We start from the raw sequence: 14,480 nt of genomic DNA on the forward strand, positions 1-14,480 counted from the left end.
AAGACATGCTAGCTAGGGATGTGATCTGGAGACACAAATTGCTACACATTCTAACCAAGATACGTAGCAATTAACTGACATAAAAAAATATGTAAAAAATAACACACTGATTCACAAAATCCACTTTATATTGGGAAAACACACTTTCAAGTTCAACCAATATACAGACAACCAAAACAACCAACAACAATGGCGAACATCGAAACAAACCACGAGGTGAATAGCCTCTATATCGGTTATATCTTCTTAACGAATGTTCTCTTTAGAAAAATACGACTAATTGTGATAGAATGATTATTTAGCTATCGAATGAACCCAAGGGGGGATTTCTTCGGAGGTCTACCTCTTCTTTTTGTGATGATGGCTTATCACAATAAAGCGATTCGACACGAGAGGTGTGGCTACAAGGTGTATTTAGAGTCAGCTGACACCAGGTGGTAATGTAAGACAGAGACAGTCAGGGACAACCAAGACGACAACTGTAACACTACTACAAGCGTCTCAAAAGTGACCGTACAAGCGACTCCCAAAATGGAATGCCGGTTTATATACGAGGCAGCGGAAGATGGCTTGTCTGATAGTAGCCATGCCTGCTAAAGTAATTAGGAATACATATATGGTGAACGCATCAATAAGTATTAGAACTTGGTAATGGCTTTGCCATATATTGTTAATAAACATTACACCATCTTATCAGTAAAGATTTGATAAGTGACTGGTAGGTTACAATTGCTGTTAGCAAAAAGTTTGGATCAATATAGCTTAAATTTCTACTCTGACGTACAGTAAATGACGAAGATGAATGGCAAACCATGGTTACCATTTTAAGAGAGCTCGAAGAACAAAATCCGCAAAATATCCAAATTTCTGGGGAATACAATATAAAGGAAATGAGCGGTCGAAAAATGTTTCGCAGATTGTTCACGAGCCAAATGGGGAAGTTGACGGAATCTATTTCCAGACAGAATCGCAAAGAAAATTATACTCCAAGATAGGAACTATTTTAGATATGGAAGGGACTTACGGCACCAACAATGTGGGTTTCTCACTTTACCATTTGATGTGTGAAGATAATAATGGCGAAAGCCAGCCTGTCGCGCAATATTTCACCAAGACCGAAACAAAAGGTGCTCTCTCCGATTTCCTACGAATATTTACGGAGGTATTTACATTATATTATTTGACATGAAAACGTAAACTAATTATGAACAATACTTACAGACTAACGACGTGAGCATCACTAAAGTCACCATTACTGATAAGGACTGCTCTGAGATCGCACCTATGGAACAGTATTTTCCAAAAGCGGAAAACATTCTTTGCCATTTTCATATCATCAAATCTGTTGGCGATCGCCTGAACAAAAAGGTTGATGGATAGGACCTTACTCAACAATACAAGGATGAAATACGGGAGCATTTTTGCAACGCTCTGTATGCTGAGACGGAGGAAGCCTAAAATGCTGAAAACAATTTCTGCTAAAGCAAGGTAAATTAAAATTTCTTTAATATAACTGTTACCTATAATAGTCTATCAAAATAAGGCGAGGGAGAGGGAAGTCTTTCTTCGTACTTCCAGCTAAATTGGTTCAACATCGAATCAAAATGGACGAGCTTTGGGCGTCGCCACTTGCCAACTTTAGGAAACAATACAACCAATCGTTTAGAAAGGTATAATTCTAATTTAAAAGGATTATGAAAATAATTTAAAAAATCGTTTCTTTCACAAAAAGGTTCCATCTTACCATCAAGGTGATATTTCTAAAAACAAAGAGACTTGATCTAGTCATACGCCACCTTCTGGGCAACATAAAATTAAGGCTGACTGAGAGAAAATTGAAGCAGTGAATAAGGGAAATGCATTTTACGCACAAGAAAACGAACCCGCTCTTTGACAAATATAGAAAATCAATAACCCCTTTCGCCAGAAGCCTTGACAATGAACAAATTGAGCTAGTTCAAAAGAAGAAAATCTACAGCTACATCAAGGAAGATGATGTGTATAATATCCAATCAAGGAACTACGCTTACCGGATATCAACTGATTTGACGAAATGCTCATGCCAGTTCTTCTCAAACTATGGGCTACCCTGCCGCAACCTCTTATTTTTCTTCATTCAAGAGAATTAAAAAATTCCCACGCGAAGTTTCTCTCAACACTGGCTGGATGGCTGCTTAGAGGTTAATGGAAATATTTTCCTTGTAAATTAAAAATACTTATTCGTTAAATGTACAGGATGCGTACTGGTCCCTAAATGTCTCGCTCCGTCTACCATCAGCAAGGAACCGAAGAAAGTAAGGAAAGGTCCTGTAACGGCAAGAGAGCAGTACAACATGGCCCTGTCGCTGTTTAAAAAGATGGCTGATACCCTGAGTGGCCTGGCTTATTCCGATTTCCAAGAAAAACTTCAACTGTTTTTAGACGTTCATGATCTAATTAATAATAATAATAATAATAATGTATTTCACTTAATATAGCGCCTTTTCCATTAACATGATCAAAGGCGCTTCCTTTCCCGACGAGCACGTCGATCAATTACATCTCTAAATGCAACAGTTATTAAATGGGTCTTCAGGCGAGAGCGGAACTGGACTAGGGAAGACGCAGTACGGACATTCTGAGGAAGAGAATTCCAAAGCTGGGGAGCATACGTCTTGAAGGACCGGCAGCCATAAGTATTGGTACGGGACTTCATTGAAATTAGTCTATCACAGGCCAAGCGAGAGGAGACAGGTAGACGGAGGAGGGACGACAAGTAACGAGGAGCCAGACAGTGTAGACAACGATACGTGAGCAGAGCAATTTTGAAATCAATTCGAAATGCAATAGGGAGCCAATGGAGATCGAGGAGAATAGGAGAAATCGGGTCGCACTTTTTCGCGCCTTTGATGAGACGAGCCGCTGCATTCTGGACACGCTGGAGACGATCAAGTGATGACTTCGGCAGTCCCACTAGGAGAGAGTTGCAGTAGTCTAGTTGAGTGATGACAAAGGCATGAATAAGTTGAGCAAGTGCGGACTCGGTGAGGAATTTTCTTATTTGAGAAATTTTCCTCAAATGGTAGAAAGCCTTCTTGCAAGCCGAACAAACTTGAGCATCCATGGTGAGGTGCGAGTCAAGTATCACACCAAGACTTCTCACTGTAGAGACCGGTCGAATATCAGCGTCACCAACAGTCAGGAAATAAGGAGCAGGTTCAACACCCACATGCTTGGAGTACACCAACATGACTTCAGTCTTCGAGTCGTTGTATTTGATCAGGTTTTGCGCACCCCATCTCCTCGTTTCAGCTATGCAGGCAGATAGAGAAGAAAAAGCTCGCCGTTGATCAGCACCATCTTTGGAGATCCGAAATGATACATATTTCTGGTCGTCATCGGCATACTGAAGATCAGAGATACCATAGCTGGTAGATATCTCATGGATCGGGGTGGTGTATAGGATATACAGGACAGGACCGAGAACAGACCCTTGAGGAACACCAGAGGGGAGAAGAACAGCAGATGAAAATTGGCCTGACACACTGACAGATTGACGCCGATCCGAAAGGTAAGATTGAAACCATGCTAGCGTGGGGCCACAAATACCAAATTTAGCAGAAAGCCGAGCAATAAGGATCTGATGGTCAACAAGGTCAAAAGCAGCACTCTGATCAAGGAAGGCAACAACAGTAGCTACATCTTTTTCGTCAGCAGAAACAAGTAAATCATTACAGACTTTCAAAAGAGCAGTTTCAGTAGAGTGAAACGGCCTGTAGGCCGACTGCACGGGGACGAAGAGAGACTCAGATTCAGTTTCCAGATAATCATGAAGTTGTCTAACGACAACACGCTCAATAATTTTGGACAAAAAAGAAAGATTAGATACAGGCCGATAGTTGTTTAGGACATCAGGGTTCAGATTAGCTTCTTCAACAATGGTGTCACGACAGCAAGTTTCATATCATCAGGGAAGACACCCAGCGAGAGGGACAGATTCACTAGTTTAGTTATGGCTGTGACAAGAATTTCAGCAACCTTCTTCAACAGAAATGTCGGAATGGGATCCAGGGGCGAAGACTTAGTTGGGCAGCGAGTAATCAAAGAAAGAACATCAGCACTCGTTACTGGGGCAAACTTTGTGAAAGAACGAGAAGTCATTGGTTGTTCGGTTACCGAAGTCGATCCAAAGACGTCTAGGTTCGTCCTGATGTCATAAATTTTCTTCAGAAAAAAGTCACCAAATTTCTCAAGAGGAGCAGGTAGATCAGTATGCGATGGAAGGCGAAGAGCAGGCTTCATCAAAAGAAACGAGTCAACAATCTTGAATAACGACTTCTTTCCGGTTTGCTCAGTAATCTTGGAATTGAGAAAATCCACTTTCGCAGAAGATATAAGGGATCTCAATTTGCTCAGAGCATGATGCAAGATCTCCTTGTCAATAGTCAGACTTGTAGCTTTCCAACGTCTCTCCAGCCTCCTAACTTCTTTACGAGTAGAGGCAATTTCTTGATTATTCCAGGGGTTGTCAGGCCGAATAGTGAATCAATTAAGAAAGATCAGCCAATCAGATTAGCTACCACAGGTACTTCCATTAACTTCATTTGGTAAAAGTGAATCGATTAAAATTGTTCATTGATCACCTTACAACAGATGTATGCCCAGCTGAAGATCTTGTCGTCCAGTCAGGAGAATTTGATATCGACACCACAGTTTCTGAACCTGTAAAGAGTGACGCGGATGCATTCTGCCCTAAGTTTTCACCGCTTCCATGGAAAGCCCTTAGAATTTCTCATGCTCTAAAAAAAAGGACGACCAAAGGGGCAAGACAAAAGTCTTTTTAGCGCATTCCATAACAGGAGAGTAGGAGGGGCGGTGAAGAAGCGTGTACATGAAACGAACGCAAACAACGGAAGGCCTGAAAAAAGATTAAGAAAACACAACGTAATCAAACGTCTTTAATTTTTCTTATACTTATACAAACGAGTTGTTTTGTTACTCAAATCGCTTTAGATCGAAGGAATTATCAGCAAAGAAATGGAAAAAATGTTGATTTTAGCTGAGGAAGATGAACATACAGTCACGCTTGTTAATTTCTTGAGCAGGCAAATTGCTCTATGTGTTTTTATTTCAAATTGACGGAAGGTATACTGAGAATCAAACAACTCCCCCATTTTTTAATCCCTTTTTCACCTTTAAAGGAAAAGAATGAGAGAAAGAAAAGGTGAAAAAGGGATTAAAAGATGGGGAGTAGTTTGATTCTCAGTATACCTTCCGTCAATTTGAAATAAAAACACATAGAGCAATTTATAAATAAATAATAAATCAGTGAATTAATTTTTAATTTATTAAAATGAATGCACGTTTCTCTATACCAGGTAATCGTCCCAGCAACGGTGACCAGCGGTAAACCACGACGTGATCGTACACTCACTTCCAATTTAACTGGGCCAGGGAAAGCGCAAAACAACGCACCTGTGTTGGCCACAATGGTGTACAGCCTTTGTTGTTTGTAATCGAGAGGGAAGGGTTACATTTTTCTCAATGTAAGAAAAGAGAATTTTGGTTAAAGCCAACTTAGGTGCGTTGTTTTGCGCTTTCCCTGGCCCAGTTATTTTTGGAAGTGAGTGTACAAATCAATGTTTGCTTTTTACGGAGAATCCAGAACCCATCGACAGTCGGAACCTTCTAACGTCGGGCAATATGAACAATATCCAGCGGATTTTGAAAGATCAATTCCCAGACATTGGTCGTCTCTTCTGCTGCACTATCGGGGGAAGTTTGGAATTTCCGAAAGCCATCGGTGATAAGTGGATGCAGGTGGTTCTTGATTCAAACCACTGGGTTCTTGTTGCAAAAGGGTTCTTCGCTGATCACGTCACGGTTTATGACTTATTGCTCAACCATTTTGGAATCGATCCCATACACTCAGTTGTATGTCGAGTGTGCTGCTAACACCAGAAAATCAAATTTCGTACGTGGTAAAGAGCTGCCAGCAGCAGAATAATGGGTACGACTGTGTTGTTTTTGTCGCGGCATACGCAACCAGCCTGGCTAACGGATTTGATCCCAATACTCTCTTGTACGATCAAAGAAGTATGAGAAAACATCTACGCGAGTGTTCAGTTAACGAGCGATTCACGGTATTTTCATCTTCGAAAGGCTACCCAACTCGTGACCGTTACTCATCTGAGGCCGATGAAGAAATGACTCATCATATCGATGTCCACTGCTACTGTCGAAGAACTGAGCACCGTATTCCATGAAAAGAGTGGGACATGATTCCATGTGATACATGCGGAGAATGGTACACGCGGAAACCAATTTCAGTAACTTTTAAATTAAATAAAAAATAGTAAATCTACACCAAAAACATTTAAATTTGCAACACACGTTTATTGACGTATAAAGTTTGATAACATGTACTAAAAATAATAAAAAATTCAAAATTAGTCCCCCATTTCATATTTTCTTATTTTTAATTGAAAATTTATATGGAATCACAAGGTACGATTTTTAAATTATTTCATACACTTCCTTAAAAAATAAGTAGAAATAGTGCTCATTAAAAAAATTCCTAATGACTAATTGTTTGAGGTACACCCTCCTTTTTCGGCTAAAATGACCAAACTATTATAGAAATAACTAATAGAAACTTATAGAAATACGCACCTTGTTTCCCTATTTTAACCTTTTCCTATCATATTAAGCATGGTAGGGGAGACCGGGGCTATATGGGACACTTTTTTTCTTTACGCTGCGAATTTTTTAAATAGCAGAATTAAGTTGAAATAAAAATTTAGGAGTGATTCCCATGCATTTCTCGACATTAGGTTATTTTTTCATATTTTTTCGTTAAACTATGTAATAGTTATTTAATCAAATGTAAAGAGGAAAAAATTAAGGAAAAAAAAATTTTAGGGTTAAACGGAACAGAGCCAGGGGCAAAACGGAACACCATTTTTCTCTGCAACGGATAAATTAAATATATTGAAAGACGCACTAATGAAAAGGAAATTCATTTTTATTTCAGAATTAGTGTAATTTTATTCATTCTATTGAGTATAAGTGGAGATACAATGAAAAAAGTAAAGATGTTTTTTTTCGATCTTATTTGGTCGTTTACCTGGCAACAGATGGCTGTACCATTTAACCCAGACCCCAACAACATCAAATAAACTAAATTATCAAATACTTAGAAACAAATTTTTTCTAAAAAAAAATTACTATCTTAAACTAGAAAGAAAACCCTATCAAATAGCTATCTGGGTTTTATGGAAATATTTATAGAAGTGTATAAAAAAAATTGAAAACTAAACGTCCAAAATTTTTGTCCGATTCCCATTTTTTTGTTTTTACCAAAATACTCGCAAAATTAATCAGAAATTCAGGAAAAAAAGTTTAGAGGATAAAAAAAACATCATTTACAATACGCTGTATTTATTTCGGCATTTTAAAACAAATCGTACATATAAAAACTTCCCTGTACATTTTAGCCCCGTGTTCCCTATAGCCCCGGTCTCCACTACTAGTGAGTAGTACGGCGGTTGCAGTTACATGTACCTGAAGCTTAAAATAAAAATTACAACCTACGTAGGGGAGACCGGACCCATCTTGGAAACTGTACCACGTTAGACAGAGTCGGTAAAAATAGTTAAAATGATTTTAAAAATCCAATTTTTCTACAGTTTATTCTTTGTAGTAATCATTAACTGTTATAAGTTTCATGAAAATCTCATGGTTATTGTCTGAGATATTCAAGAAATAAAAAAAACCCTAAAAAATTCATGATGAAAACGAACAATAGCCCTGTTGACACGCGATAATTCTGCCCAATTTTGCAGCCAATCACAAACCGGCAGGAACCACAAAAATTCGAATTTTGACCGAATAATAAATATATAAAAATGAAAAAAAACACCAACAGACTTCAAAATTTGCCCAGGCACGTAGTTTAATACGGCGAATCGAATAAAAAATAAACGAAAACGAAAAGTTCCCCAGGTTACACGCGATAATTCCCCCCAATTTCAGCCAATCACAGAACGGCTGGAACCCGTGGGGGAACAATAAACAGTTTGGGACCCATAACCACGGCATAGCCTTCCATCTTTACTAAAGTAAATCTCTCAGGGATAAAAGTTGTAATTTTTTCCCTATCAGAAAAATTTTTCAGTTTGTTTGGGGTTTAACTACATTACCATCTACATTTCCTGATTTTTCATAACTTTTTATTTATCCTATCCCTATTTTTATAACCTGCCTAACATGGTACAGACGTCTTTCCAATATTACCCCGGTCTGGTAAAAAAAAAACCTAAAAATTTAAATCTCTATAAATTTTACAATTTTAAAGGTTGGTAACTCTGGGTGTATGGAAACTATTTCCGCGTGTTTTTTCAAAAAAATTCTTTCTTTCGCGTAAGGGGATGGGATATATGGGGGTAAAACCGGAACTGTCCAATATGGGTAGATCCGGTCTCCCCTATGTTGTTACCCTACTAAGTTTTTATGGTATTAGTAGTAAAATGCGATGTTAATTTCTATTGATTTATTTCTCTGTTGACTCAGATGAAATGATTTACCTAGGTTACAAGCGGTTTTTTTAGTTTGAGTGGTCCGAGTTCTCTTCTCATGTACTGCTGACGACGAAGAATAAGCAAAGAAAATTTCCGCGTTTCGGGGCAAGAAAGGGAAATTTTGCATGTAGTTCTATATTTGGCCGCTAGATGGCGATGCGGCGAATTTATTTTTTTTTTTACATTCTTTTATGTCACCCTTTCGGCGTGCCATATGCCATAATAGGCGGTGCCGCAGCCCAAGGGAAAATCTCTTATCGAATTGACTGACCAGTGACCTCCCCCTTAAATGGCTCTGCCTTTAGATATGAAGTGTTGTTTTTTGTTTGGTTTGGTTTGGTTTTTTTTTTTTTTCGAATGCAGGTATTAATAATTAAAGTACATCCCGTTTATCAAACTTTCTAAAAAAAACATAAATTACAGAAGGAAGAGATATTGAATATAACAGTTTGATAACATTTATGAGGCAAATGAAAGAAATAAATATTTGTTGAATTTTTCCATCTTCGCCATACCAGATCAGAATTTTAGTATAACCCTGTCAATACAAAGAAGTATGAAAATAAAATAATTTTTCAGATTTCTTCCTGTATATTCTTTACGCTTTCTTGGATTCAAATTCTTTTCAATTGTTGTCACATTTTGGGTAAAAAAATGAGCAATCGCCGAATTTCCCATTATCGTTGGCTTCGTGATAAGCTCTCATACTGTCATATGAAGGTTTAAAATCCAATTTTTCAGTAACAAATTTGTTACTTTTATAAATACCACTAAATAAGTAATAACCAAAATAACGTTAGGGAAATATATTTATCGTAATTAAATCAAATAATTACCTGAGCTCATTCGTAAGCTTTGCCAGATTTCTTTGACTTTCGTTTTTAATGTCATAGTTTTTTTCAAACAGTCGGCATATCAAACGTTTACGGCAATCATCGTCGTTCTTTTCTGCCCCAAGACGTCGGAAATGCTCATCCATTTCATGAAGAATTTGTACAATACGAGTCCAATTAAAATCCAGGTCACCTTCGCCGTCCGGAATGGAACGCTTCCCATAGTAAGATTGAACGCTAGTACCTATTACGCCAAATTACATAAGAAAATTATTTTCCCTCTTAAAATACCCCATAATTAAATTTATTAAAGAAGAAGTATAATTCTTTGCAAGGTCAACGATTTCATTTTTTAATGTCGTTTCGATCAGTTCTGATTTGAATTTGACCGACCGATTACATTACTTTCATTTGTTTAGGTATCATTTGATATTCGTTTTTGTACAAGAAGTCCCGTATGAACCATGTGCAATCACCACCAACCACACCTTCCACTGAGTGATCATTCGAGGTACTTTACTACTTTGAGTCCAAAAGCAAAACCGGTGAATAGTTTTCCATAAAATAATTTCTTCATATATAAACCAATAGGCGACTCTCAATCTCCTGTAAATACGAGTATCTACATATATTCATCAGCGTAGGTCTCCAACACCAAAATTAATAAACTGTTGGCTGAAATCTAGTGGCCAGTTATAGTCACAACACTTTCACATTCAATATTTTCTTTTTCTCTTTTTGCAATGAAGCGCAAAAAAATATAGCAAGTTATTTGCATCAGCATGTGAAAATGTCACCAAATTCTTACTGACAATTGTACATTACCTGTAAAAATAGCTGATGCTGTCATGTAAGCAAGTCCTAGAAGTGCAAGCAAAGCCAGAGAAATGCCTAGGATGATGACGAGTGCATATGAAGCCGATATGGTGGTTGTTGAGTTTATGTACGAGAGAAACAGACGAGCTGCGTTATGGGCGGTTTCACTTGATAAAATTTCTCCCAGATCAAGATTTCCGTTTTCTTCATTCATACCTTAGGAATCCACCGTGGAACATTATTTTAATTGAAAGAACGTAAATATATACATCGATATAAAATAGGCTATTATAGCTACATCACTTTGTGAAGTTACATGCGTCGCAGGAATTTAGGTTATAACTAATCGAATTAAATCGGAATAAAATGCTGACTTCAGGTAAAATAGGCCATAATTATAGTCCCCTATTATATACACTATATTGGTCGTCTTGTCCAAACATGAAACAACTGTCTAGAGCATAGTAATTCTGTAATCGTAATCAAAGAATGTCCGTCCAAAGTTCTCCAAACCCATAAAATTCCGGCATTCATATTCACAGAAAAGCATTGGAAAAAAAAAAACATTCACCTTCCCAACTCTACAATCCTGATGAATCATACCTATCACTTGAGAGTGACTATATACAGTTATGGATGCGTCGATATGTTTGATAAGTAAAGTAATCGGTCAGTTTCTGCGTCAACGGTATTTGAAAATTGTTATGTCGTCTAGTAAAAAGCACATGAAGAAGGCAAAAACCAATATTTGAGTAACCTGGAAAAACTGAGGAAGCTGCCAAGTAGGTGAGAGAGAATATGGCGAAGATAACAGCGGAAAGAATGAAAATAACAAGGAGGGCATTTGCGTGAGTTATTGTTGTCGATGTTCCTATTGTTAGATTCAAGAGGTTCCGGGCTGCATCATCAACAACTCGGCCTAGCTCAGACAGTTGTTCTTCCAGATTCAGCTCTTCATTATTTCCTATAATGACCGGGACACGTTTACGTGCAAAGTATAGAAGTGTATGGTGTTTATTGGTATAATACGTCACTATAGTCTCATCAGTCACTTGCTTGTATAGGGATAATAATATGGGAGGGGCGGGGGAGATTATTCAACCGATTCAGATTTGGTCTTAGGCCTACTTATTGTCGGAAGGAAGGAAATACCGGAAAAATTCTTAATTGATTAAAAGGTAATAAAAAAGTTTAATTACTGGGTGCAACAAATTTGCGCTAGTTCTAAAAATTATAATAATGTAACATAATCTCCCTATATTAAGCTTAATGTATGTCGATATCGAATTTCTTATGTTACTTTCCAATTAAATTTTTGATACAAAAAATTTTGCAATATTATGAAAATCGTGAAGTTGGCATACTTAACAACGGATCGATGAAGTTGTCGAAAGAGAATGCGTCAACTGAAAATGACATTCCAATTACGAACAATAGCGTACCCAAAGCCAAATTATTACGCATCATTTTGAAATTAGTTGATTTTCAGGAAAGACTATTAGTCAATTACGTCCTATACAGAAGCAAAGAAAAATCAGGGAAATAATCACCAAAAGAAAATTTGAATCAAGAAAATCAATTTTTAAAAATAGATTTTAAAAAATAATGTAGCACATTGGTACAATGAACCAACACTCGATCTACTACGCAATGAACCAATAAAAATGATGAATAAAAAATTTTACTTTTATCTTAATCGAACAGAAATGTAAAATTTATAGATGATGTATTAAATCAGTGCTCACCTTAAAGAATTGAGATGAAATTTGAAAATCCTATCGGATACAACGAGCACGATTTCAATGTGAACAGTAAGATATCTTAACGACGAAGCGACTGAAAAGGAACTGAAGTTGCGTGTCTCGTCCAGCAGCCTATGTACCCTCGATCGCCGACTCGAAAATACCGTAAGCCAACAGGGATGAGTCCAGCTGATGACTACATTAGTTAGCAATAAGCTACTTTTCGTAGGGTTTGCTTTGCATACACTACCACTGCTCACCGCGCAACTGTGCATCCGGTCTACCAGGAATATTCAAATCAAGGAAAATTGTGATTCAACAGCAGCTGATTTTCTTATTGTTTGCCATAAATTCGGTATGAAGCCTATTCGTCCGTTCGTCCGTGTTTGAAATTCTGGTGCGGTGAACTTTATTATGCATGCATAGATTCCAATTGTAAACTTGCCAGACACTAAATAACTGTAATTAAATTGTGGCATTGTGAAATACAAAGAAACGCGAAATATATCGGCGAAGCGAGTCGTGATAGACCAAAAGACAAGTCCAATTAATGCTGCAAAAGTCTTAGAATTCGGAGGAAGGAACACAACGTGTGTGCATATCCGTGGGGCCCAGTTTAACGCGCTTTCAGAGAGTCAGATGACTTGTCCTTGAACATTTTTTTTTCATTTGATGTCAATTTGAAGGCTACTAGTGAGATAAGGATGTCCATATCTTAAGCACTGAAAAATGTTTGTTTGTTTTGTTTGTTTGTTTTTTCCGTTTGGTCTCAGTGATTTCAGCACGGGCGATTATTGCTTTAGAAGTTAGTGAATTTTCCTTCGCAATTTTCACTCGATCGTGTCTAAATGAATGTGAATTAATTCCTCTCGTTTTCCTCAAAATTTTAACTATAAAATTGAAACTAATTTTAATTATAGCAATTTTAAAAACCATACACTTGCAATTTTTAAGAAATTGCTACTCTCCTGCAAAGGCTGATTGAATAGAAATGGGAGGAATGGATGGAGGATAGGCTAACCGGGCTAACTTAGCCGCACCGTGGTATTATTTCATACGCTACCAGGCAATCTATGTATTAATTGCCAATTCTCAGCCATAAAAATCTCGGAGGCAGACGAAAAAATGACCCTTCTAGTTATCATTAAGTCAGACTCGGTCAGACAGTTCTAGTAATTTTTGTAAAAATATACTTGAGTGTGAAGCAATTTTGTAACTGTAGTCATGTAGTGTACACGAAAATATATTTGTATCTATGAAGAGTACCGCCAAAAAATGCGCAGTGCGTAAGTGTTAGGTCTATATTACAGTTTCATTCTTTTCCCTTCAAACTTGTTTAAACAGCTTGTTCCGTTGATGAAATTCAAACCTCTGAAACTTGAAAGTAAAAAGCTCAGAAGTTTGTGCATCCTGGGTGGAAGCGGAACCATAAAACCCGCTGGCCATCTGTGTCTCCTGTTTTTGCTGGCTGGTGTATGGTATGTCTTAAATAGTTCTGCTAGCAGTATGTAGCATAAAGTATTTGCTTAATGAACATATCTGTGGGTGAATAACTGTGTATGTCCAACAAGCAGCTGTTATGAAAAGGAAGAAGAAGAAGAAAAAAGAGCTCATACAATATGAATGGCAGGAATCCGGTTGTAAAGCCTACCGTAACCTTCGGAAGTTTCCGACGCATAAGACAAGGCAGAAGTTGGGTCCATCACCTGAGCTAGACTATATAGTGTGCGTGGAAAGTATTTTTGCCGCCGATGCGTCTCCATGTTGGGATTTGTAACGAAACGTGATTTTGTTATGCTGGCTATACTATACTTTCTATCTCAGTTTCTATTACATCATGCCCAAATGCTCTGAGATGAGATGAGCTCATGTATTTTGGGCATTTTGGAACTAATTGCAAGAATCTTTGGTGCTCAGTAAATGGTAGTTTTTTTTTTTATTTTTCGTGGAAATTATTTTTGGTTCATTATATGATATGAAATCTCCAACAACAAAGGCAATAAAGAAATTTCGTCCAGCCAAAGGACGGTATAATCACACCGCTAAAAAATGAAAACGATATTTTTTTTATTATCCTGTTGATCCTGTTTTAGGAGACTAAATAAAATTTATTTATAAAGGCACAATTATCCAGCGCGAATTCCTCTGAACCTGTCGTTGTGAGTGACCGTTGTTCAACGAAATTAATTCGAAATTAATGTTGAAGGATAATTTTTTTTTCTTTTATAAGATCCGATAAAATCCCTCGTCTACATAATTTCAGCTTATATACAGCAAAAATTCAAGTGGCATACGTACATTAACATTATTTCCACACACAAAAATTAACCACACATAGAAGTAGAACTCGTTCGTGTTCTTGTATGCAATATATATCTACACTAATTAGTAATTACCTTTATTAATCTATAAGGGTATTAGGGCTAGATTATTTTTAGTTCTTTATTACTGCAAACGGATAACTTACCCACAATATGTAAACCAGTCTTGGTTTCCCAAATTTTTTCAAGAAAAAGTTTCAACTGACGGAA

At 37.3% G+C, this 14,480-nt stretch overlaps 1 protein-coding gene and 1 long non-coding RNA gene across 3 annotated transcripts; both read right to left on the reverse strand.

Moving 5' to 3' along the window:
* Nucleotides 1-1,030: 1,030 nt before the first annotated feature.
* Nucleotides 1,031-2,199, reverse strand: LOC124197658. Its single transcript, XR_006876301.1, has 4 exons — nucleotides 1,745-2,199; nucleotides 1,521-1,678; nucleotides 1,220-1,462; nucleotides 1,031-1,144 (listed from the first exon to the last, which is right to left on the reverse strand). It is a non-coding gene; the product is annotated as an uncharacterized LOC124197658 (long non-coding RNA).
* A 6,732-nt stretch (nucleotides 2,200-8,931) lies between these two features.
* On the reverse strand, nucleotides 8,932-13,115 carry LOC124198850. Of its 2 annotated transcripts, XM_046594902.1 has the most exons (7): nucleotides 11,953-13,115; nucleotides 11,572-11,720; nucleotides 10,965-11,171; nucleotides 10,217-10,423; nucleotides 9,395-9,635; nucleotides 9,161-9,328; nucleotides 8,932-9,096 (listed from the first exon to the last, which is right to left on the reverse strand). In XM_046594902.1, the coding sequence occupies exons 2-6, from the start codon at nucleotides 11,672-11,674 to the stop codon at nucleotides 9,184-9,186; spliced, it is 903 nt and encodes a 300-aa protein (XP_046450858.1). In that variant the 5' UTR covers nucleotides 11,675-11,720; nucleotides 11,953-13,115; the 3' UTR covers nucleotides 8,932-9,096; nucleotides 9,161-9,183. The 2 variants fall into 2 exon arrangements, with proteins under 2 accessions (XP_046450858.1, XP_046450859.1); XM_046594903.1 differs by lacking the exon at nucleotides 10,965-11,171 and having other exon boundaries at nucleotides 11,953-12,834.
* Between the last annotated feature and the right edge of the window lie 1,365 nt (nucleotides 13,116-14,480).

Source organism: Daphnia pulex, chromosome 7 (genome assembly GCF_021134715.1).
Source record: "Daphnia pulex isolate KAP4 chromosome 7, ASM2113471v1".
Taxonomy (NCBI): domain Eukaryota; kingdom Metazoa; phylum Arthropoda; class Branchiopoda; order Diplostraca; family Daphniidae; genus Daphnia; species Daphnia pulex.